This window comes from Electrona antarctica (genome assembly GCF_951216825.1).
Source record: "Electrona antarctica genome assembly, chromosome: 18".
Classification (NCBI taxonomy): domain Eukaryota; kingdom Metazoa; phylum Chordata; class Actinopteri; order Myctophiformes; family Myctophidae; genus Electrona; species Electrona antarctica.
The window spans coordinates 40,860,635-40,888,071 of record NC_136799.1 but is presented as its reverse complement, the minus strand read 5'-3'; the positions used below and the strand labels follow the sequence as shown (position 1 = coordinate 40,888,071).

The following is a 27,437-nucleotide window of genomic DNA, read 5'->3' as shown; positions in this document are numbered from 1 at the left end:
GTTCAGTATTCTGGCTGGGCGGTTACGCAGGGTTATCTAGGGGAAGCACTGCCTCATTATGCCCCTCTCTCCCTCCCTATCTCTATCTCTGTGTCCGCCCATGACGTCCCCCGGCGAGGTCTTTTCAATCCCTGACTGTCAGCAGTCTTTCCAGTCTGCTGTCACGCAGCCTTTTCCCTCCGCTCGCACTGGAGAGGATTTTCTAATATATCTGTAATTCTGTCTGTAATTCTGTGGTTGCCAAACTTTTTAGCTCACCGCGACACATTGTGAGCTTGTAGTTCGGCTATTTTCACTTCTTCTTAAAAGTGAAAATGTGTGTAATTTTGGCAATTTCTTGTTTTGTTTATGAAAATATTTCAATAGTTTTTTTGAATTTGAATGCATCACAAACATGTATCACAACATTTGCTTGTTTTATTTTTTATCCCTGGAGTTACATATTTTCAGATGGGGGTCGGCGGCCAATTACATATATTTTTGGGGGTCCTTGACATGAAAATGTTTGAGAACCAATGACATAGAAACATAGGTTTTTCAGAAAACTGTCAGGATTTAGAAAACATTTGTAGAATCTTCCTCGGGTCTAAATGTGTTTAGACCAGCAGATGACTACCAACACGTTACCTGCTCCAAATGAATGATGGAACTCTCCACTGAAACAGAAGAGACACAAGGACGAGGAGGAATCAAATCCATAACGAGCACAAACACACCAGCTGCCAAGCGGACAATGACACGGGGAGGGGGGAGTGCCAGACCTCCGTTCGGATGAGCATTTTACGAGGACAAAATTGAATAACCATAACATTTATACCTCCTCTGTGGCCCCGGGACGCTACGGGGAACCCTTGTGGGTTTTCTGGAACGTGTGTGTGTATGTGGGTTCACTGTGAATTCCGAACCTCAGCCATGCATGCACAGACGACAAACTTGGGTCAATGTCGAGTTGCTGACAAGCTGACATTACGCGCGGAAGTGCATTTAATTTGAAACCAGAGCGGGTTCAGAGGGCCGGGGGGGTTGAGTTGGGGGGGGGGGGGGGGGAGAGATAAATGCGGGTGAAGGTGGCCACAGGCTACGATGATAGATCAGAGCTGTCCCCGCAGCATCTGGCATTTATTGCCTACCACATGAACTGAGCCAGGCCAACTGGACGCCCGCCATGCGTGCACACACACACACACACACACACACACACACACACACACACACACACACACACACACACACACACACACAGAGAGATTAGCTGACCTCCCTATTTCCCTGTGAGTACCTCTATAGTTGCGTTGTCAGTGATGGTAACCTGTCTCTCTCTCTCTCGCTTTCTATTTGATTCGGACCTAAACGTTTCAAAGCACTTTTATAGTGGCACAAAATCAGCCATCTGCAAAATTAGGAATATTATCACAAAGAAAAAAGAAAACGATGGACAGATCGAGACCCTTATCCATGCCTTTGTCACTAATCTCCTGGGCTACTTATTATCCCTGTTCTTTATCTTGCCTCATTGCACTGGCTACCAGTAGCATTAAAGTATAGATTAAAACATTGTTGAATCACTGAACGGACCTTGCACCTGTTTACACTTCTGACCGCCTGACTCCTTAACCCATTCTGGGCGGGAAACCCTGTTGGTGTTTTAAGCATTGTTACACTTTAGCTATTGAAAAAATAGCAGATCTACAAGCTCATAGCGCGGCACCGAGTGCCACGCTACGAGCTTGTAGATCTGCTATTTTTGAAAAATCGTCAATATGTGGTGCAAAATCTTTGAATATATATTATTTCAGAGCGAACGTTTTTAACTCATATCTTTGCTTCTGGGGATGGGGGTCGGTGGCCAATTACATATATTTTTTGGGGGTTCTCGACATGAAAATGTTTCAGAATGACATAGAAACATGGGTTTTTCAGAAAACTGTCAGGATTTAGAAGGCGTTTGTAGAATCGTCCTCAGGTAGAAATGCCCCACCCCCCCTCCCCCCCCTTGTAACCTTAGATCAGCAGACGAACCTTAACTCGAGCCCTCCATGGACAAGGGCTCATAACGGACGGCGATAGGGCATTCGCTGCTAGGACTCCTTTTATTTGTGGAATAAATCTCCGCTCGTCGAAACTATTTCGGTGTCCACTTTAAGCCGTCTTTACAAAAATAAACTCATTATTTTATGAGGGGCAGTGAGCAGCGCCTCGGGGAACAGTCAGGGGTTAAGTGTCTTGCTCATGGGACTCTTTGACACGAGGGCCCGGGGTCGGGGCGCGAACCCACGACCTTCTGGCTCCCAGGCGGCCTAGATACCCACTCGGCTACAGCCGCTCCCAGTACATAGTTCCGTCGATGCAACCTGCACAACACGATCGATTGATCCTTAAACCCATTTAGACCTGAGGATGATTCTATAAATGTCTTCTGAAAAACCCATGTTTCTATGTCAGTGGTGCTCAACCTTTTTCATCTCAAGGACGCCCAAACATATATGGAATTGGCCGCCGACTCCCATCTCAAAATATGTTGTTCCAGGATTTCAGTTAAAAACGTTCGCTCTGAAATAATATATATTCAAAGATTTGCGGCACATTTTCACGATTTTTCTAAAATAGCAGATCTACAAGCTCATAGCACGGCACAGAGTGCTGCGACCTTGTAGATCTGCTATTTTTCAATAGCTAAAGTATAATGTAATGCTTAAAACACAAAGGGGTTCCTGCCCTGAATGGGTTTAAACACACAATACTGCATACCTGGGGCCCACTCATTTGACCACTTAACACTTTACCCTTTACATTTTCAAGTGGGCCCTTGATCCAGAAAAGGTTGGGGAACCGCTTGCGTTGGAGAGACGAGATTTCCGGGGTTCAGCTGCAACACGTGTTCTCTGTCGCTCCCCTGTTGTGGATGCTCTATGCCGCTCGAGGATGGATGGATGGATTGATTGAATATTTATTTTACAGTTTGCAGTAACATGCAGTTAAATGAATGCACCTTAAGACATGCCGTGGAGTGGAACACGTTAGACAGAGTTGTGTGGAGCCCTTTTTTCAAATTGACATATTGGTTGTTCAGTTTGACCCACCAGTTTTGGAGTAATGTCTTGCAGGAAAAAAAACTGTGATGTGATCTATAACATTACACCTAGCTACATGTTTTAAGCATTCATTTCATATTTACATCAGCTCTGACACTTATTTCAGACATGCTCTAGTATGAGTCTGCCTGTGCTATTGACTCATTTTGGATATTTAAAAAAAAAAGTGTTTCTCCCCCGGTTGAAAAGCTGGAGGTTGCGCGATGGCAGGCTCTGTCAAATCTGGTCACATTCTATTGATTTATCTGCTTATTTTTGTACGAGGCTCCAGAAGTCTGTTTGAGTGCACCGGTCACCAGTTGGATCTGAGGTTAACCAGCAGTTGTTTTCTCTCACTAATCATAGGACAATGTGATCTTATCTGGGAATAGCCCTGAGGTGTAGTCCCTGTAGAGTTAGGTTCCTGTCCAAACAAGAGTCTTTCAGTATCTTTATACCTCCAAAGACCCCTGTCTGTCATATACATTTAGTTGATCAAAATAACAATTCTTCTACATTATCTAAATTGTAACCTTTGACCCCTCGGGGGGTCGCCAAATTATTTTAGGGGGTCCCCAAATTATTTTCCAAAAAAAAAATGTATTTATTTTTTTTCACGATTTTTCAAAAATAGCAGACCTACAAGCTCGTAGCGCGCCACTCGGTGGCGCGCTATGAGCTTGTAGAGCTGCTATTTTTAAATAGCTAAATTATAACAATGCTTAAAACACCAAAAGGGGTTCCCGCCCAAAATGGTTTAAGGTTCTTGTAACCTGCATTACTTAATTTACAATAATTTAACTCTTTAGAGTGTAACATTAAACCAAATGGACCTGGGAGTGTCCATATGGTTTCATTTTACACTCGAGAGTTAAAGATCTATAAGGGTCCATTTGGTTACCAACTCTCCCATCATTTAGCTGGGGACCACCTGGAACCCCCTCAAGGCCCACTGGTGGTCCCCGGACCACTGGTTGAGAACCACTGTTCTAAATGTGTCCTACCCTAGAACAATAAACATGCTTTTTGTCACACCATAAACAATTTAACAAAACACAATGGAGCTGGGAACATCTCCTTTGGTCCACCCATTCCTGGGACAAGGATGTGGGCAGGGAAACAAACCTACCTTCTATGATGTCACTGAGCATCATGAAGGTATACTGAAAGACACACCCACCTCAGACACCAGCAACATTATGATGTCACTGAGCATCATGAAGGTATACTGAAAGACACACCCACCTCAGACACCAGCAACATTATGATGTCACTGAGCATCATGAAGGTATACTGAAAGACCCACCCACCTCAGACACCAGCAACATTATGATGTCACTGAGCATCATGAAGGTATACTGAAAGACCCACCCACCTCAGACACCAGCAACATTATGATGTCACTGAGCATCATGAAGGTATACTGAAAGACCCACCCACCTCAGACACTGGCAACATTATGATGTCACTGAGCATCATGAAGGTATACTGAAAGACCCACCCACCTCAGACACCAGCAACATTATGACCATTACAAAAATCTAATTGTCTGTGTGAAAATCACCCTCGTTTAGTGTTCTAGGGTTAAATGGAGCCTTTTGTATTATAAGCAACAGTGAAGTTACAGTAAAGCTTTGCTTGTCAATATTTTCATTCTGGTCAGCAGCCCTTGACATTCGACTGGGCTTAAAAGCTTTATCTTTATCTTTCTTGGACCCTTGCCGGCACACCGCCTGTACCTTTGTGTAGTTTTTTGAAAGGCGGATATTAAGGTCAAGGTCAAGGGGCGAGTTCACGTGGATTTGGACGGCTGACATTACGAGCCACACTGTGTCCGTGTATTAAAATCTGTCAAGTGCAGTTGGTTCAGCGCGATCTTGACAAGCAAACCGACCACTCAATCCCACGTCTCTGGGAAATTCACCTTCCCCCGCCCCACCCCGCTCCTTTCTTCCATCTTTTCAATCAATCAATCAATCAATCAATCGGCCTCGCCTTTTGAGTCCGCCTACGATAAAAAAGCATCCTATCTCGTAAACTGCAAGGTGAAACCGCGAAAGCAGTTGCCCTCGAGTTGTAAAGAAAACAAAACGAGACCGCAATTTGATGTCAAAACAGAAAAAAAGATGAAGAGAAGAGTTGCCCATTAATATGTGTGACCAGCGCTGTCATCTGATCCGTGCTTTCTTTATGTAATCCTTCTGTGCTGCATTTTCTTAGCTCCTGACTGTCTCAAAAATCATTGTTTATGCAAATCTATTCATCTGTCATGCCCGCTGTATGTGTTTGACATTGTGGCTCCAACCACCCCCATGAGAAAGATTGAATTTACCCGAGAATCTCCATAAATAAGTTGAATGGATTCATATATAAAGCACAAGCTACAAACATGGCCATTGTAATCAGGGAATAAACAGTTACGTCCTTCATGCAGTTATGGGCTTCCATGGGGGAAATGACCAAGACCTTCCTTTTGTAGAAATGGATCCACAAGGAGTCATGCATGGTTGCATGTAATGTACTTGACGTCAGAGCCGGTCACATACAGTGAAGATTTCGTCGACTAAGTAATTAAAGATGGAGTGCCGTGATTATTTTTTTTTCACCCTAAAACATGATCAGGTATTATTATATAAGGACAAATAATAATAATTTTAACTATTTGTTAAAATGACGTTTTTATGTGGACATGCCCACCAGTTCATTAACACAATCAGCGCTGGGATTTCTTTCAAAATAGCAGCTCGGGGTGCCGCGCAGATATGGCAGCTTTTACGCTGAAAAATGTGTACACAGACATTTTTTTTGTGTGCGTGTGCGCGCGCTCCTTCCTTGCTCAATAATGTAGCGTAAATTAATCTGCTCCATCAAAATTAAAGAAACCTTTGCAATGACAATTTAAAGTGTATCCTACTTAATGCGACGACGTCTATTACAATCCAGTTGCAACCCCCTCAAAGACTGCTGGGGGTCCCCGGACCCCACTTTGAGAAGCAATACCTAGGGTTTAGGAAAATGTTATATTTTTGCTGTTATACACCTGCATTACATAATTTTCATGAACACATAATAGAGAATCTAGAAGAATTGTTATTTCGATCAACGTTGTCAATACAGCATGGCATTTTTGACACTCTTATCCAACGACAACAACATATTCTTTAGTTTTGGGTCCGAGAGGCTAAATCTCATCAAATGGTGGTCCGTGGCTCAAATGCCGAATAAATGATGGACCTTGATTTGAAAAGGGTTGAAAACGACTGCTTTATTGTGTCCAAGATGAAGTCACCTCAGGAGACTGTCACATGAATTGTTCAGACTAATTCAGAAACCTGTGAACATTCCCACCTCAGAAGATCATACTTCTTGCGAAAGCTTGGCGTTTCTTTCTTCCTGAGACACCTGCTCCTGTTTAGTCATTTCTGGTGATGGCAGGTCAGCGTTAACAATGTCCAATGAATGATTAAGATGTCTGCTCTTACACAATCACTAGACAGAGGGTTACGGAGATGACTTATGGAAGTAAATTGGTAAACCCACTCTGTGATGATGTGGAGCAGACATGTTTCTTCTGCAGGAGCAGGAAGAAAGACTAAACTTGCAGGCAATCAAAAAGTGTGATCCTATCTACCAGAATGTTCACAAGATTCTCAATTAGTCTGAACCCTTACTGTGACTGTGACAGACTGTGATAGGTATTTCAAATGACAGGTGAGAATTATCAGACTGCTCAAATTATTCAAACTTGCAGTGGTGGACATGGTAAAACACAAGTACTTAAGTACTGTAGGGGAGTCAAAAGTACAATATGTCTTGTACAAGACAAAAGAGTAAAAAGAGTCACAAGATGCACTTAAGTACAGTATTCTAGTAAATGTACTTTGCTACTGTCCACCACTGGCTGGGATTATGGTATAACATTTGACAAATACCTCAAAATTGTACTTAAGTACAGTACTTAAGTAAAATTACTTAGTTACTTTCCACCACTGGTGGTACGTGACACGGCTCTCAATCTTCCGCGGCGTTTGATCATGAATGAGTTCAGGGTCACCGTGTCACGACGGGCTCGTTAACTAATCACAGATCCTCGTTAACACGGTCAGATCCACTGGCAACCGTGGGAACGCTCTCGTTAATTACTGGAAAGACTCGCGTTTTACAATGAATTAATTCCCCTTTTGTAACGCAACCAGAACCAATCCATTGCACTGTGCGGTTATACCAGCAGTTGCGGGCCTTAATTGTTTGCAATGATCCAGCGTGTTTTGTTTACAATCCGTTATCTTTTACAACCTTGTTCTTAGTTTAATCCGTTTATTTACGTATGAAAGAATATATTGCTTTATCTACAGTAAGTCAAATGGTAATTAGTCTTCATCTCTGTGTTGTAGCACCCAGAGTGCTTTACAATGTGCGTAACATTCAGGCAACGATGCAAGAAACCAACCAAATTCATTTTGGAAGAAAAAAATGAAATACACTTTTTAGGTTATATTTTACGCCTATATTAACATGCCCAAAATGGGGACATCTGTTCAAGAACACATTGACAGAAAGCCAGGAAGAGCACTTTGCCTTGCCCTGCTGTTCAAGTGTTCAAGGTTGGACTTTATTGTTACATCTTGTGTACAGGTACATAAGAGTAAAACTTATTTTAGTTTGGCTTCCTTACAGACAATGCAGCGGCATAGATAACATTCAAAACAACAAAACCACAGCAAGAGTGCAAGAAAGAGCATTCAAGGAGTAGAGAAATAGTAACATATGTACATGTGCATGTTTTCCCTGTAGTAGCAAACTTTTTCGTGAACAGCTTCACAGTAGGTTCGCCAACTGGGTGCTAGCGTTTTCCTTTGCCCGGTTTCGCTCTGGTTCTCATCAGTTCGTTCATATATCTGATTGTTCGGGGAAAGAAGCTTTTTTTGCTGTGAGCCACAGGCTGAGAGCGCACACTCTAGAGTTATGGGGGTCACTGGTGGTAACCCGTAACACTTGCCATAGCACTTGCCCTAGCCTTGACGACCTTACAGGCGTATGCAAAGGCTCAACTTATGTAAATTAGATAGCATTTTTGTATACATAGCACTCTATAGTGTATACGCATAGTTTCATTATATAGATATTACACTGGTTCTTAGCTTACGTATCATACTTATTCATCATATCAAGACTATTCTTATATATTTGATACCATGTTTTGTTCTTGCTTACTGTAAATCGCTTTGGATTAAGAGCGTCTGTTAAATGCCTAAATTGTAAACCTGACATTGAGAAATGGTGAATTGTATTTCTCATACTTGCTTGTACACGCTGACCTCCCATGGAAGCTTTGTGACTTCCTCAATCATGGCAAGGACTATTAAATGAGGACAGGAAGCGAAGACCAAACATGCGCAATGGGCTATATGCAGCCAACACTTCCGCGTTCAGCTTCCTTGGTCTCAATTGCGCATGTTTCTTTCCTTCCAGGGAGCAGCATGGAGTCCACCGTTCGCTTCCTAACCTTATTTAATGAACCTTGAATCATGGCTCCCAGCGACTAACATGAGATTGACCTTGTGACCCTCCTCCTCCTCTCCTCATATCGCCTCTGTCCGGGTGGAAACCTCATATGTCAAACTGTTGCTTTTCAGGATTTCAAATACAAAAATGACACAAGTAGCAGAGCTACAAGCTCGAAAAGCGATGCTTTCTCTACTACTTTTGATGCTTTTGTGTGAAGCTGCAGTACCATCAAGTTTACTTTTCCCAAAAAGTTAAAATATGGAGATATGAGGTTTCTGCCCGACGGCAACGGTATTATAATTGACCGTTATGACGCCTGTAACTCTACAGTGTAGAGTTGCAGGCGTCAAAACGGTCAATTATAAATGCCCGAGAACATTAATAGGCTGTCTAGTCTACAGCCTATAAATGTTCTCAGACCCCTGTGTCTGTTTTACGGCTGCGATCCCTTATGTCCAGAGCCCCTCTCACCCTGTCCCATAGGTACCATCCCTAGAGAGGTATAGCATTCATAGATGGATGTTGGACTGTAATTACCACTGGGCCAGTTTGTGTGCAGCGCCCGGTGATGGAGTAAGAAAATGAAGTAAAAAATAAATAAATAAGTATTTGTATTTTGGGATACATTCACTCTACTACATGTCTAGTAAGGGGGAAAGTACATGTACTGTATAATGAATGAACAACAATGAAATATGATCTACGAGATCTCTCAACACATCACATTGAAACGCATTGTGAGCTTGTTGCGACTGTAGGTCGCAGATTACTATGAAAAACCCGTCTGTCAGTCTGCTCACGCCTCCATATATGGTTGTCAGCCTCGTGACACGTCAACTCTCCATTATGGTCGACTCCATATATGGTTGACGCTCCATATATGGCCGTCTCCATATGAAGATATGAAGTTTGACCTTGTCAAACCCTGGATAGCCGGAGAAGACTGGATCTGCATATATGGAGCCGGCCAGCAACTCTACATCTGACCTCAAACCCTTATATGGAGCTGACCTGTTCTGACATTACATATGTTGATCCTTCCCCATCCGTCCTTCCTCTTCGATGTCTCCCTTTTGACTGATACAAGTCCATTCAAACTCTAGACGGGCCCACCGCAAAGTTATTAGTGCAGCGAGAGAGAGAGAGAGAGAGCGAGAGAGCGAGAGAGAGAGAGAGAGAGAGAGAGACTTCCACATGCTGACCATTCTGTTTCCCATTCATTTCTAAGGAACACTGCTCTCAAGTCTCAATGAGGACATTATCACCTTTACAGTAAAAAGCCAGGTTACAGATCCTTCCCTCAACCTTTCCCTCTGGTTTCCCTCCACCCATGCACCTCATTGCTTGCATCACACCACAGGGCTTGTTACAGAAACTATGTCACACATTCTGAATGGCTGTTATGCCTATAAAGGGCTTCACGCAGAATAGTTGATCTTATAACAAAAGACATAATCTAAACATCTTGCACTGTCTGTGTGAGAATGTACAAACATTCCTGTGTCAAACCTTCCATGTTTCAACTCTGTACTGAAAACCCTGACATTTTTGCACATCTCTCTGCTAACACACCAGATGGGTAACTTTGTAAGTCATACTTTTGATAAGGTAAGTAGTCCAGTACTTTATAACTCCAGTACATATTAGAGCGAGCATCATTCCCTCGGTGCTCGGTCCCCGGGGTCGAGTACGTCGTCCACGTATAGCTATACCATCCCTGAAGAGCATTAGTATGCATAGATAGACTTTAATTTAAGCACTGGGCCAGGTGTGTCGAGAGACCCGGGACATAAGATAAATGATCAGATCTGCCTTTATTCATTTTAAATCCTCCATGATGTGATGTGATGACACAGGCTGTTGGCAGCCAGATGTGATCATCCCATCAAAGTGACGGAAAGAGGGGGACAAAATGTGATGGCAGATGGCAACTCTTTTGATGGTGATTTGGATTTAAATGAAGTCCGTTTAGTCAAATAGGCGGAATTATGTTCAGTATTTGGCCAACCAAGTGACAGTATAGTTGCACTGTATATTTGGTTTCTCTGCTATAGCAGCTGGACTCGGTAATGGCACTAATCATCACCCCTCAATTCTAATTCATGATTAGAAATGTTTTATTTTAATTTTTTTAAATGTTTTTTCCCCCCCAAATGAACCCTAGTGTCCCTATTCTGGTGTTATGTCAAAATAGGGGAACTTTCAGCGGAAATGGTGAACTCCAAGCTCCGAGCGAGACATAAGGGGACTTAGTATAGACCTTGGGGGACCCCGGTCAACTATGTATATTGGGTTTAAGTTGGTTAAATGCCTGTGAAGACTATTATAGCTGATGCCAGATGGCAAGATCAGAATCAATCTATTTATATAAACATATGTTCATCCTATGCATTCATATGAGATTCCGTAATGACCACTTGTATTACTTTGATGATAATATCTCAAATTTATATAGCGCTTTTCTGAGTAACAAAAGGCGCTTTACATGGGGGGGCATGGGAAAACTACAAGCAAACAACTTTGATGGTTTAAGACCGCATGAAACTCTTTTTGTTTATTTTTACTCCCTTTATATTACTCCCAATTTAGTCGTCATGCCAATAATGATTCCCCTCCACATACACATTTCTGTGTGTTGTCACTGCTGTTGTATCCTACTGGCTAAGTACATGCCAGTGAGGAGCCCCCACCGGGAGGATGGAGCCTTCGCCCTACTCCTCCCGTCCAACACTCCCTGCCGACGGAGGCCGCCCCAGCCCGTAGGAGTACATGCAGTGACATATCACGCCCTCTCCGCCGGCCTCCGTCGAACATGAAGCGAATGTGTTCGTATAAACGCTGGACAAAGCCACATGCACCGCGGTGCATTTGAACACCTAGACTCTGTGGCGGTGGGCAGGTACTTTACCACTGCACCACCCCGAGTGAGCGCCTGATACCGGTCATTTCATAGACTTGACTTTTCACTTCAGCTCTTCGATTTATACTTTTTTTTTCTTGAGCCAAAGAAGAACGATTAAAAGTCTGCTCTCGTCTTCAATCGGCAATGGTAAAAAAAAAACACACACACAATCCAAGCCATAAATCTTGTAGTACACGTCCATTGTAGTCATGGACGTGTACCAGAATTTTAATAGCCACATTACGGCAATTACACATTTACTCTACTGTCACATTAAGAATATATCGCAGATTAATCCATTGAGACCTGGAACGCATCCATGTCACGTTAGCATTAACCCATTTTGGGGCGGGAACCCCTTTTGGTGTTTTAAACATTATGTTATAATTTAGCTATTGAAAAATAGCAGATCTACAAGCTCATAGCGCGCCACCGAGTGGCGCGCTACGAGCTTGTAGGTCTGCTATTTTTGAAAAATCGTTAAAATGTGCCTTTTTCTTTCCGAAAATTGTCATGATTTAGAAAACTTTTTTTTTTTAAATTTCGACGTCGGGACTGAATGGGTTAAAGAAGTTGTGGATTTGGCAAAACCTGTCCGTGCATTCATCTTCACTAGACTCGACCACTGTTACTGGTGTCTCTAATGTCCCCTTAAAAAAACGATCGATTCAAAAAGGCAAAACAAGAAAGTAGGACCATATCCCTCCACTTCGTATATCTGTACACCAGCTTCCTCTCTGGAAAAGATTTGATTTCAAATTCAACTGTTGGTTTAAAAAAACACAGCATGGTTTAGGGCAGTGGGGTCCAGGGTCCTTGAGATCCACAGAGGAAGGAATTTAAAGTTTCAGAACTACTGCAGGTTCAGGGCCAAAATAATTCTGCTACATTATGAACTATCTCAGGGCCAATTCCACTCATGTCTTATGAGGTCTGCTACAACTCTTACCGTTGTTTTACATAGAGGCTATAGTATAGACTTGACTATACCTTTCTTTTTTTGATAGGCCTCTGTCCTGAACCCTATGATAAATTAGCAGTGTTGGAAAGTCACTAAGCTCATTATTACTCAAGTTCTGAGTAATATCCTATATACTTCAGCTATTTGAAAATGGACAATCTATAACCATAAATTGTTTATATATTTTAATTTTAAGAAATCCCAGAATGCCCCATAACCGACACATTTTTAAGCTGCAATCCATGCGGTGTTATGTCCGTTGTCTCCCTCTTCCAATAGTCAAAGTTATAGTCAAATAACTTTGACTGTCAACCTACCTGACACCAGGGTCTAAGGCCGGCTTTAGACTGCAGTCACATAAAGTCAGATCTGATTCAAATCAGATTTTTTTCTCAAATCCGATCTTTTGGCCCGGTCATTCACACTACCGTTTGCAAGTGACCAGATCCGATCTGTGCATTCAGACTGATTTTAACAACTCAACGCAAAGCCGCCCTGCATCGACATATCTGCTTTGGTTACCGTGGTAACCGAGTAGTTTTTTTCCGGTTTGCAATGCCGTCAGCCCGTTGATCAATATCACTCACACACACACACGAGAGTCATTACTGTATTTTTTTGGACCCACATTAATGAATGAAATAAATAAAAAATAACACCCCCGCAGTACAATTGCACAAATGAACCTCAGCTGCGTGGATCTCAGCTGATTTCATTCCACAGTGGCAAGGCGCACACACTGATGCCTTTCATCATAACATTTAAATATTAAAACGGCGGAAGTAAACACATATGTTTAGCTGTACATTAGCTATCCAACTTCATTTAACTTTGCCATTGTTTAATATGTTGATAAGAGCATGGGATTGTCTGTGAGGGAAGGTTTTTGAAACATCGCGTTTCATGGATCATGTGCGCTGCGGCTGCTGCGGCCTCGTTATTAAACACTACGTAATTAATGTTTACTGCATTAACATCAAGTTCCATATGTTGTCCACCATGTCCACGTAATGTTACAGTAGGCTACCTGGCTACTAGGGCTGTCCCCGACTAAGGATTTGTATAGTCGAAATTAATATGAATAAATTTGCTGTTAGTCGACTGATAGTCGACTGAACACCCCCCTGCACCCCCCCCAAAAAAAAAAAAACACATTTGCATTAAGGTTGGGCGATAAGCTCTCAAGGCGCCGCGTCCTGCCTGTTTTTGCAGCGCCGTTCGCTACGCGTTGAGAGCTTGTAGATCCGTCTATTTTTGCAGCGCAGCTGCGCAGCCAGGGTAACAAAATAAAAAATAAGTTACAGGTGGAGATGAAGTGAAGTTGGAACGGACAAGCAGCTGCAAGACAAGCTAACATCACAACCACTGGCTGGTGACAGTGTTGTTAGCCGCAGCAACATGTAGCCTGCCCTGGTAACTTCTCCTCCTCCCCGGAGAACTCTTGCCTCCCCGCACCGTCGGGGAGGCTGATCCACAAGCTCTCAAGGCATCGCGTCCTGCCTGTTTTTGTAGATCTGTCTATTTTTGCAGCGCTGGTGTCGGGGTTCGTTCACGTTGTCAATAAAAAAATAACCTAGATTACAGGCGGAGATGAAGTTCAATCAGTGGGTTGAATCAGTAGCTACGCGCTAAGCTAACGATCCCCGACCCTACACTAACACTAGCAGCCTGTTTTTTATTTTCCCCCCGACTTCACGGGTGGCGCATTGGGATTGTGATGAGACACGAGACAGCAGTGTGCATTCTGTTGTGACTGTATATTATTAAACTGCATGGGTCTGGACTCCGGAGCATAAACAACATGTAGGCTACAGTACAGTAGCCTCCCTCGGCTCGGTCCCTCCCAGCCTTTACTCTGGCTGCCCAGAGTGTTCCCCGATGCTGCGGTGCGGGGACTGGGAGCATACCATTATAACGGAGGGGTTTTCCACCCGGCCCAAAAGAAAAAAATCGTCCCGACTGTTTTTTTTTTTGTTTTTTTTGGTGAACATCGACTGAGAGGTTGTCAGTCGACTGAGACCCGTTCCGATCGATTAGTCGACTATTAGACTAATCGAGGTCTGGCTACAGGCTTATTTGGTCACAAACATGTTTAGTTGTAGGCTTGTAGCCTATATTCCATCGCGCGCCGTGCATCATTGATTATGTTGTCCAAAAGAACAGATCTGCAAGCTATCAACACGCCATGAAACGGCCTGTCGACAGCTTGTATGTCTGTTTTTTGGGGGGTAGCCGACCCGACGCACGTTACGCATTGGAACAATGCGTAACAACAATCTCACATTGCAGATAGGACCGCGTGTAGCTGTTCTCTACCATTCCGCGAGAAATATCCTAATAAACGGCCTTGTTTCTGTAGCCTACATTTTGAGAAGTTTAGAATATTGTACGGATGCATCCTCCAGTGCGCCTCTTCACCAGCGATATGACAGGAGGAGCGTCATTTCACATCCTACCCGGTTTGCATTTAACCGCCTCCCCCCTTCGGAATTCCAATAACTTCTTCATATCGCTTCAAATAAGAACTGTGTTCCAAAAATAAACAAATGATCACAGCGGTTTGACTCACATGGATATAAAGAATCAACTGACTGAGAGAAAACGTGAATGTTACTGCCGCCGAATTATTAACATTTTCGCTAGAAATAGACTTTATCAAATATGAGTGACTGACTGTTGTAACGATACAGAGACACCTCCCCGACATATCGTTTTGACAGTTTATTTATTTTTGAACCACAATGCTTATATGAGACTATTAAAAATGAAACTTCTGTGACCCTGGACTAGGGGATGAGAAAGTGACGTCAGGACTTTGGTAGCCTACACTACGGCTCCGCAGTATAGTGCTGTGCTGACATAATGAAGAGACATTATTCCTATAAAACAAACGTGTGTTGCACTATTGTTTTCCTCTCTTTTCTGTCCTGTCGCTTGTTTTCTTTTGCTCTCGTTTGGTTGTTTTTCTCTGTCTCTTGTTTAATACTTAAAATACTACTCGTGCTCTGTAATGAAGTCACGTCAGTAGCGCTCGGGTCGCGCTGCAGGTGACGTTTGGACAGCTTGATATGTGACTCAGGTCACTTCATGTGGTCGTTGCATTCAGACTGAGACAGATCTCCTCAGATCGGATTTAAATCGGATTTGAAACCACCTCTGGATGTGACTCAAGTCACATTTGAAAAAAATCGGATTCCATGTGACCTGTCTGCATTTAGACTTATTTAAGCTAATCGGATTTCTATCTTGAAGTGACACAGATCTGATTCAGGCTAGATTCAGGCTAGATGTGGCTGCCAGTGTAAAGCAGGCCTAAATGTCTCAATGGAAGAGTAGGGAGACCACCTCACAAGTCACAACCACTGCGCATGCACTAGTTATACTACATACAGATTGGTTAAAATTATGTTTTATTCATTCAAATAGGTCCTTTTAATGGCGTTTTGCTTCAAGGTGAACCAGGGTCAGGCTGCTAATGAATCCTCCGCTTAGCATTTATAAATTATGGAACAACTCTTTAAAACATTTAAACATCTTAATATAAAAATTCTAATCGGCAGTAGTTTTACCTTTAAACTTCTGAGTACCGGATTGATCTGCCCCGTAATACCTCAAGGACTATAGTGGAAGATTTCACACTCAAACATAGGTTTTATGATTATGATTATACCGCCATGTTACTTGAAGGAAGGGAACCAATAAGTTCAAACGCTGCGCTGCCAGTAATTGCTCTGTGCGTTTAACCAAGAGCAAGCCATTTTCTTGTTGTTGAAACGACTGGTTGTCATGACCTGCTGCAACATAATGAGCAATGAAGGACAAAAGAAAGGGAAGAACATTAATAAGGAAGAATAGTCGGACCTTGTGGGAATTGTTTTCGTATGTGAAACAAGGTTCTCTTTATGGGCAGTATAGGCACTCCGTTAAATTAGAATTAGCTGTTGTCTCCGATGGCATAATGACATGCTCAAAGGCACCCTTGTGAAGTAATGTCAGACAGGATATGAATACCTATTCAGAGGATATTAAGATATTGAGAAAGGGGTGGTGGTTGGGGGGGGGGGGGGGGGCTCGAATAAGGATGAATGGGCAATAAAAACTCTGTTCGTGGTCATTTGGTAAGTCATCAATTCTCGTTGTCTTGGTCTCTCGCTGGAGGAGGCAGAAACTAAACGATCTATTCAGATCTTGTTCAAAACCCCAGTTGACTCGTATCTCTCGACCTCATATTGTGGAGTGGTGGGTAAAGTAAAAGTCCTGAATTAAAAATGTACTTGGGTAAAAGTACAAAAGTATTGGCATCAAAATGTACTTAAAGTACCAAAAGCAAAAGTACTGATTATGCACAATGTCCAGTTTGTTTTTGTTTTCAAGTGTAAAAAAAATCTTTTGAAAACAGCTTGTACTTTTCAAATGACCGAAATGCCTATGTATACTGTACATTCGGCGCGGGCACACACACGTGCATGCAGTACGCCAGAGAGTAAACCTTATGTTAACTATTATCGCATTGTAATCCACTGTTTTAATTTGAGTATCGGCAACGGGAGTGAAGGTGTTTATTAGGAATATTGCAGATTATAATCTTGACTCGCATAGTAGCTATTATAAAACACTGGTCCACTTATAAGAAGTGGACCAATGGAACAAAAGTGTGTGTGTGTGTGTGTGTGTGTGTGTGTGTGTGTGTGTGTGTGTGTGTGTGTGTGTGTGTGTGTGTGTGTGTGTGTGTGTGTGTGTGTGTGTGTGTGTGTGTGTGTGTGTGTGTGTGTGTGTGTGTGTGTGTGTGTGTGTGTGTGTGTGTGTGTGTGTGTGTGTGTGTGTGTGTGTGTGTGTGTGTGTGTGTGTGTGTGTGTGTGTGGGGGGCAGTGGTCAATGTGTGTGTGTGGGGCAGTGGTCAATGGGTGTGTGTGTGTGTGTGGGGCAGTGGTCAATGGGTGTGTGTGTGTGGGGCAGTGGTCAATGGGTGTGTGTGTGTGTGGGGCAGTGGTCAATGGGTGTGTGTGGCAGTGGTCAATGGGTGTGTGTGTGTAAATGGTAAATGGTGTATTTATATAGCGCCTTTATCCAAGGCGCTTTACATAGATTGTGCATTACATTCACCCATTCACACACACATTCATACACCGATGGCGGTGGAAACCATGCAAGGCACCAACCAGCACATCAGGAGCAATTAGGGGTTCAGTGTCTTGCTCAAGGACACTTCGACACTGGGGGAGCCCGGGTTCGAACTGGCAACCTTGCGGTTACCATCCGGAAATTCTACCCCTGAGCCACCGCCGCCCCGTGTGGCAGTGGTCAATGGGTGTGTGTGTGTGGCAGTGGTCAATGGGTGTGTGTGTGTGTGTGTGTGTTAGGCTGCTCAACAGTGACACGTGGTGGTAAAGCAACTCTATTTCCGTATTCATTTGGACATGGTGACAGACATAGTTCGTAGTATGAGTGGCTAGCACCACTCAAAAAGTCATCCTATTGCAAACAAACCAACAGAAAGCATCTTGCGTTCGTTAATAACAGGTCTCGGCCAATGTGGTTATTATAACCCATTCAAATTTAAATCCGACCCCGTGCTGAATGTGTTTAAGCCATTAACACGGGCCAACCACATGACAAATACAATTCCACACAGTTTGCATCAACATAGCTCAGTAGAGGCTGTGCTGATCTCAGCACCGCATACATTTAGGGCCCATGTAGCCTATACTGTAACACCCTGCATCACTCAAGCCAAGCAGTGCAGACATTTATCGAATGCAAGGCAATGAGCTTTTAACCACGACCTTGAACTCTTCAATACCCCCCCCCTCCCTTCCACATTCCATAAGTCCCCGGTTGCAACCGACTACAAACAACTTTTGTGACATGGAAACCATTTAGCCTACTTGACTTTGGCTAAGTAGCCATGCGATGGCCGCTCCCTATAATGTCCTCTAAGCCTCATACAGCATGGAATTTAACCCATTCAGGCCTGACGTCGAAATTAAAAAAAAAAAGTTTTCTAAATCATGACAATTTTCGGAAAGATTTGAGGCACATTTTAACGATTTTTCAAAAATAGCAGACCTACAAGTTCATAGCGCGCCACTCGGTGGCGCGCTATGAGCTTGTAGATCTGCTATTTTTCAATGGCTAAATTATAACAATGTTTAAAACACCAAAAGGGGTTCCCGCCCCAAAATGGGTTAATGGTTAATGTGGTTAAACGCTAACGTGACATGGATGCGTTCCAGGTCTCAATGGATTAAAGTCGCCCTAACGCAGTGCTGCAACGCCGTCTCATTAGGCATGGGCGTCCCATCCACTAGCTCAAGTCATCGATAACTTATTCTGACGGTATGGCCATCAGCGAGATTAAAATGGCAAGCTGTGTGAAGAGGAATCCCATTTGCACCCTAGAGTGAAGTAATTGGTGTCTTTGAGTTTTACGTTACAGGAACAATGTTACATCCCCCGTCCATCGCCACTTAATGTAAATAACAACCAGGTGTTGAAATTAGGCTTATTAACAATTGAAACGGCATACTGTGAGTTGTGTGTACGTGTGCATGCTCCTTCTGTGTGCAAGTGCACCGTGTCTGTCCACGTGTGTGTGCGTGCGTGCGCTAGGACTTCTAGTCATTTTACTAGTTGACTAGTTGCCTAGTTTACTAGTCGACTAGTTGTTTAACTACCTATTATGTAAAAAATAAATTAAAAAAATAATTTTTTTTTTTTTTTTTTAATAATTTGTACATTGAAAAACTGTGTACATGGTGACTATAACTATAATCTACTTGATCTTGAGGCCTAAAATCGGGAAACTAAAAAAAAAAAATATATATATATATATATATATATTTTTTTTTTCTTATCAACTAGTCAACTAGTACCAACAAGGTCGACTAGTGGATTTACTAGTCGACTAGTAAACTAGTCGACTAGTTGCTTAATGCCCTAGCGTGCGCACGCTAGTGCATCCATCGTGAATGAGTGCATTCACGCTTTGCCTTCCCACGTGTGTACGACGTGCATTTGCAAGTGCAGCGAGGGTGAAGTGCAGTGCCATTCATTGTGTCTTTTTAAACAGTGAGTGTGTGCCATCACGTACTGTATGTGTAATGCAATTAGTTGCAGCTTTGTGTTGACTCCCTTGCTCATACAGTTGGGTGCCACCGATATTGTCCCTTATCATTTGACCCATTTAGGCCTGACCTCAAAATTTTAAAAATTCCTTCTAAATCCTCCAGTTTTCTGAAATAAATATTTTCACGATTTTTCAAAAATAGCAGACCTACAAGCTCGTAGCGCGCCACTCGGTGGCGCGCTATGAGCTTGTAGATCTGCTATTTTTCAATAGCTAAATTATAACATAATGTTTAAAACACCAAAAGGGGTTCCCGCCCAAAATGGGTTAACTGTCCTTTTGCGCAGATCACGCAAACCTCAGCAAAAAGAAAAGGACAATATCGATGGCCTCCAACTGTAGATTGATTGATGGATGGATGGATAGATGGATTTGAAAATAGGCAATGTACAAGCTCACAATGTGTCACAATGTGAAGGCACGACACATTGTAAGCTTGTAGATCGCCTATTTTCAAAAGATTTGTATACATTTGAAAACTTGAAATGACACATTCTGCACAATGAGTACTTTTATTTTTGGTAGGCCTACTTTAAGTACATTTAGAAACCAATGCTTTTGTACTTTTACTCAAGTAGATTTTGAACCGGACTTTTACTTGCAGTATTGATACTTTTACTTAAGTAAAACAATTGAGTACTTTTTCCACCACTGGATACATGCATACCGGTATTCACAACACACAAACAAAGTCCGTTGTAGAAGCTTATAGCAGTGCCGCTTAAATAGGGGTGAACTGTGGCCCTTGGGACTGCATGCAGTGAGTGTACATCCAAATATCACAAGGCACTGTGTTCTAAATGGACGTCATTCAGACGCTCAGGATAAAGAGACTGCCGACGCAGGCTGGTCAATCCGCCTGGGCCGGCGTCGGACACCGTCCAGCCCCACCTGCTCGTGTGCCCCAGCTGTGTCACTGTGTTGCTCCGCCAAACGCCATCCGAGGGGACTGTTAAGTGCGGTGGACTCACGATGCTGATTGAGTGTCACTCTGAGTGCATCTCGCCTCGGAACCATGGGGAGAAGTCATTTGAAACTGATGGAGTCCTCTTCTCCGAGACATATCGCCATTTACCAAGCTGCAGGGACGTCTCCGCGAGTGGCCTGTCCACAGGGGACGCGGGGGGGGGGGGTGCAAGGGGAAGGAGAAAGACAGAGATAGAGAGGGCGAAGCAGGGGGGATGAGTGGCCTCTGCAATTTCCCCGCAAAGTACCGTGTGCGAGGGCTCTTTTGTATTACCCCAATAATGCCTGAACTCCCGCCGCGTGTCATACCGCCGCACTTGACAACAACCCTCTTTACCTGAAGGCCCGAGGCATTGGTCCGATCCCTGCGGTGAACAGGGATGTCTCCATTCACAGAGGGCGGAATTGCTTTGGGTTGCCTGGTGCACAGTGGTGGGAAATGAACTCGGATTTGATGTTTTTTATTTATTTCTTTGCATAAAGGATCACTTCACCCATTTTCGATCTGTCTTCATATAATGGGGCTCCATGCACTCTTCCTACTTCCGCGCCCCTTCCCTACTTCCTTCACAGGTGTTACCACTGATACTAATTAAGGCTCTGTTCCATTTAATGTGCAGTGGTTCTCAATCATTTTTTATTCCAAGGACTCCCATAACTCTACCGGTCCATTTGGTTCCATTATTTTGTACACTATCGGAGTTACACGCCCGTACGGGCCATTTGGAACCCACTCAAGGACACATAGAGCCCACTGGTCCATTAGTTGCCTACCAGTGACAACATCGGTATCCATGGCTCGTATTTCAGCATGCTAACTATCCGCGGAAAGAAAGGCTTTAGTTTCTATTCACTTGGAATGCTAATGCATGATCTCATTGGCAGGCAGGTTTCTGAACTGCCCATAGAAACACAGTGAGTAGATGGAAATTGTGCCATTTTATAATGAGCATTAGTGTGGAGGGAGGACCAATCAGGAAATGAGCAAAGTGCTCCTTTTTAAAGGGGCATTCCACTCATTTTCAACATTTTACTATGTCAATAAAATACCTTAGAGCTGTTAGAGTCCCCCCATTCTGTGTTTCCTAGAACTGGAGGTCTGAAAAAAATGATTTATTTCCACACAACAGCTCTAAGGTATATTAATGACATAGTAAGATGTTGAAAATGAGTGGAATGCCTAGTGGAATGCCTATTTAAGTACAAGTAGAAATACTGCAGTGTAGAAATACTCGGATAATAGGACGGATGGATTTGGACGCCTGAAAAAGTAGTAAACTGACTGAATCTTACTACAACTGTATTATAATGTAGTGAGGAAAAAAAAACACAATCGTATATTTTAGATATATATATACATTAGTAGAAAATTCTGAAACGTGGAAATACTTGAGCGAAGGTAGGCTACCCGAAGATTGCACAGTTCTTGAATAAATGCACGTAGTTACTTTTCACTAGTACTGCTCAACCGGCACGATAAGTCAAGCGTTCGAGACGCGGTGCCATCCCATAATAAGACGACACTATCTGTGTGGCGTTCTTACCTCCTTGTCCCGTTGGCCACCTGTTTCTGTGCCTTTCGAGGTGACAGTCAAAGCAGGACTGCAAGCTGTCTGTGCCACGGTGACAACAATGACACAGTGTTAAAGATAAGTACTGTACAAGTACAGAACAGACACGGAGAGTATAATAACTGCATGGCCTCTCTGTCCAGTACTTGGCTATTGGCGTGTGTGCGTGCGTGCGCGCACACACAAAGTGTGCCGATGGTCCAATAGAGCAGGGGTTCTCAACCCCTGCTCACGATTTTTCAAAAATAGCAGACCTACAAGCTCGTAGCGCGCCACTCGGTGGCGCGCTACGAGCTTGTAGATCTGCTATTTTTCAATAGCTAAATTATAACATAATGCTTAAAACACCAAAAGGGGTTCCCGCCCCAAAATGGTTTAAGGTTATTGTAGCAGTCAATTTATATTGGGGGTCGGGAGGGGGCGGGGCGGGGGTCCCGAGACATTGCCAAAGCATTTCCGGGGGTCCCCGGCCAAAAACGTTGAGAACCCCTGCAATAGAGTACCAATGTCCTGACGTCACTCCCACTTCCCCTTACGGCGTCATTTCTTCTCTTGCATTTACATTGCATTTGTAGAATCTGGTCTCCGTCCTAAATGGGTTAAACTCAAGTACACATTAAGACGGAACAGTTTTGACTCATAGTCGAGTAATATTTGAACAGGAGTATCTATACGCACGCACGGTCGATATATATATATCGATGCATCCCCAGCACCTTGCAGCCTCTCTCTTTGCTGGCCTGTCTTAATAAATGCAGGGAATCTTGGAACAATGCCGCTCTGAAATGTTTGTACCGATATGAATGATTCATATTGTTCTAGTCTTTAAGCGTATAGCTGCGGAGTTGCAGTTTATAAAGTGGACTTTGAGGCTTCCTTTTAGTTAAAGCGCCAGTTTGTTTAGTTACATATCGGGGGACCTGTCATGCATAATTGGTAGCAATCAGAGGAATAGCTTCCATGAGAGAAACCCAGCGCCAGAGACAGCGTTTATAGTTTATACCCTAAAGCAGTAATCAAGGACTGTGCCCAAGTCTATAGTAATCTCTGTTTACAAAACAGTCATTCAGTACCAGAAACAATCAAAGTGATTTTGATTTGTGGCTGGGCGGGAAGCCGGTGCTGCAGTAAGGAGTTTGGCAATGGCGGTGGAAAAGTGACAGGGACGGGGGGGGGCTTGGGTGTGGGCTGTTGGCAATGACTTGGAGAGCATTTGGAGAGCTGAAAGAGGACAAATATACAGCTGTTTCTGAATGGCAAAATAAACAAAACAATGGCACACAAATGGCAGACAAACAGCCTGATCTTGTATATCTATTATGTAATGCCAAAAAATAAGAAATGACTAAAACACAATCCTGAAAGTGGCGTGAGGCCGTGAGCTTTTTGGTAGTGCTAAAGATTCATACTTTGTCGCATGGCGGTGTCGCGGTGGGCTTTTAGCTCGGCTATTGTCGGACGTTCTTGGGAGACTTACACAGACTTACAAATAACTAATAATAATTAAAAAAACGTGATCTTTGGCCTCCTCAAATGTGTTGCCTGAGATGTTTGTATGTCCACAGACACCAACACATACTATTTGGTGTGCAAATACATCCAAATATTATTTGGATACATGTATTTGCACACCTTTGTAGTGTTTGCACGTGAGCGAACACGGTTGCATACGAATAACACCCATCCTAACATACGTAGTATTACGTACTTCCACTTTGAATTATAATGATTTATGAGAGGGAATAAGAAGCAGAAATATCAACGCCTGCATGACTGTGCCAAAGAGTTACAATAAATCACATCGGTTTTTTTTCTTCTTCTTTTTAATACCTGACTCACTTATAAAAAAAAATGAATGTCTCTCATCTCCTCCAGATTTCCGCTGCCCCGGCAATACCAAGTCGTGTGAGCGACACCCCCCGGGGGCTAACCCAGAATTCACATGGAGCATAGTGGCTGCCGAGGACCCGCGGGCCGAGAAGAACGACGGAAGTCCCCAGGGGTGGGAGGAAGGTAAGACTGAAGGTATCAGCCTCCCCCCGTTTGCAGGGGAAGTTCATTCTTCAACCCGACCCCCCCCCCAAACCTGTCGAGCTGCTGGCTGCTGTGCCACTTTTCATCCCTGTATAGTGTGCTGATAGTTGTTGGTTTGATGTGTGTACAGTTGGGTGCCACCGATATTGTCCCTTATCATTTGACCCATTTAGGCCTGACCTCAAAATTTAAAAAAAAATCCTTCTAAATCCTCCAGTTTTCTGAAATAAATATTTTCACGATTTTTCAAAAATAGCAGACCTACAAGCTCGTAGCGCGCCACTCGGTGGCGCGCTATGAGCTTGTAGATCTGCTATTTTTCAATAGTCAATAGTCAATAGTTAGCTAAATTATAACATAATGTTTAAAACACCAAAAGGGGTTTTGCACAGATCACGCAAACCTCAGCAAAAAGAAAAGGACAATATCGATGGCCTCCAACTGTATAGTGCGCTGATAGTTGTTGGTTTGATGTGTGTACCCTATTATCCCTTCAAGTGGAGTTAACTGTCTTTCAAACTCCGCCAGTGCGCCCGACAGACACAGGCAATCCGGTAAACAAGGGTGACGGGAGGAAAACAGACAGTAATTTGTGGCTGTCGGGCAAGAAACCTTTTATCTCCATTTTTATGTTTTTTTTTTTTTTTAATGTAAATGAATTACTCCCCTACTTAGTCATACTACAGTGTCACACGGAAGTACCAACAATTGCTGATCTGCAACGCATTGCAAAATGCTGTGAGCTATTGATCGGCTATTTTTTATTGTCTTTCTTTGGGTTATTTTATATAAATATAAAACTTTTTGTTTAACCAATATAAAGTGTTAACGAGAACTTGGACTACAATGGAACAATTGGAACACGGGTTCCAATTTTGTCCCCATTTTCTGAGTATTATTAACCATTTTGGACATACAAGGTTTCAACCACGAAAGCGACACATTGCTTACTATTGAGCTCCCTCAGATTTGCTTTTATGTGGCCCGACAGTCAGGGATGGTGTGAATTTGCCAGTGTATCAAACTCCAATTTTGCTTGTTAGACTGTTGATTAATGTGGACGTGTCTGGAAGATGAGAAATGTCATCTTATCGCCCTGGCCTGGGGCGATGGTGAAGTGGAGAGAGGCAGCTAGGTCTGTTTAATTGTCATGCCCAAACCTCATACAGTACACAGGCTAATTGCAGGACAACTTTGACTGCATTGACTGCTAATTAGATAAAGTATTGGCATAATGGAGCATACAGTAGTAGACATGAGTATTTGCAGTGTTTGGACGTAGTTTCCTTATATTTACGCGCACATTGGCCATGTTTTCTCTCTAAAGACAAGCCAACACAATGGCCTGGTTGTGTGACTCGGCTGGTGAAAGATAGTGGAAATATAAAATAGTGCTGCCTACGGCCAAATGCATGCGCCTGCGAAAACGCTTTTGTGATGTGATATGTCACTCGAAAAAGAACATGGCGAAAAAAAGAAGCCACATAGCACTTGAAGCGGTGATAAGCGGAGACCTGCAGCTCTCGGTTTGAGCTTGAACATTTTGACAGACAGGCCGACGCGATGACTTACTCTCACAGAAGTAAACAAACTTAGTAGTATACTGTACTATCTTCGGTGCATACTCTTTCCCTGTGGACCTCTCGACATATGTGACCAGATTTGACTGAGAGACTGCCATCGCGCACATTACAGCTTTTCACCAGAGGAGAAAACCCCCTTTTTTTTTCCAAAATGAGTTAATAGCACAGGCAGACTCTTCACATACTAGAGCATGTCTGAAATAAGTGTCAGAGCTGAAATCGGCATGTAAATATGAAATAAATGCCCAAACATGTAGCTAGGTGTAATGTTAGAGACCACAAAAGTGAACCTTTCAAGCCTGTTTTCTCAACTTGTTGTTTTCTGCAAGACATTACTCTATAAGCCATATCTCCAAAACGGGTGGGTCAAACTGAACAACCAATATGTCCATTTGAAGCTATGATTCCCTGCTTCCATATGACATGAAAAAACGAAAATTCCAAAAAATCCAATGGCAGTCCCTCAGTCAAATTTAGTCACATATTCCTTTGCCAAATGTATGTTGACAGAGATGACAGATGAAATCACATAGTGATGTATTGCAGGCCGCTGCAATTGGGTTTTTTTTTCATGCAAGCTGTTGTGTATCTCATTCCGAATAATACAGCCCCCTATGGTCACCTCTCCATCTGCTGTGTCACTGAAGATTCTTGCGAGCTTCAGTTAAGTCAGATAACTCATGAATAGATTGAACAAATATTTATTATAGATATTAGAATGGGAATACAAGTGTGCATATAACATTCTATCTTGGCGTTCGGCTCTGCTACATTTTTCACCCTGCTTTCACCCTGCTTTCCTCCAGAAAAAAAATCCAGAAAGGTTTGTCACTAGAAATGGCGAGATCTCAGGGACAGAAAAACTTAAAGGACTACTTCACCACTTTTCAACCTATCTTCATATAATAGGTCCTCACTAATAATCATGAAAAAATGGCACAATTTTATTCTACTCGGTCTGTGTCTCATAGGAGGGCTGTGGGTAGTTTAGAAACCGTCTTCCAGTGACATCATCGATGGGGAATAAAAGCTAATAAAAACTGCAGGCTTTCTAGTCCTGAAAAGTCGCAATGCGAAAATGGAAGCCATCGTTCTCACGATAATGAAAATTTAAAAAATAATCTGCCTAATGATGATGTCACTGGAAGACGGTTTCTAAACTGCCCACAGCCCTCCTATGAGACACAGACTGAGTAGAAAAAAATCGTGCCATTTTATCATGATTATTAGTTATTATATGAAGATAGGTTGAAAAGTGGTGAAGTGGTCCTGTGAAGTGTTGTGTGAAGTATGTGGCCTTATTTAAAGCGTTAAAACGTCTGCTTGATTGTATTTAAGTGTGCAGTTAATCTAACTAATCAATTAGATAAATTATAAAAAATAATATATATTGAAAATTGAGAATCTCCTTCATGATACATTTGGGCATGTCATTTCCAAACATAGTGAACATAGCCGATCTACAAGTGGTAAATCGATTCGTTGAAAAAAGTCTGGATTATTTGGTTCATCGTAAACGTAGTAACCCCACGCCACCCACTATTTCACCTTGTTTCGTCCTGTACCACTAACTATTGCTTACAAACATCCTCAGAATTGTTACTCCTAAATTCATAGGTTATTTTTAGGTGTAAGATGGCGTTTCGACAGATCACAGCATAAACATAACATTTCACCCCCCCCCCAAATATTGCATTCATTTTACCTTGCAGGCA

At 42.9% G+C, this 27,437-nt stretch overlaps 1 protein-coding gene across 1 annotated transcript in view; it reads left to right on the top strand.

Moving 5' to 3' along the window:
- Positions 1-27,437, top strand: part of alk (ALK receptor tyrosine kinase) — a 794,509-nt gene that overhangs the window by 291,324 nt on the left and 475,748 nt on the right. Inside the window, exon 3 of the mRNA XM_079527540.1 lies at positions 23,981-24,130. Within this exon, the coding sequence (XP_079383666.1) occupies positions 23,981-24,130 (150 nt within the window). The remainder of the gene's footprint in view (positions 1-23,980; positions 24,131-27,437) is intronic.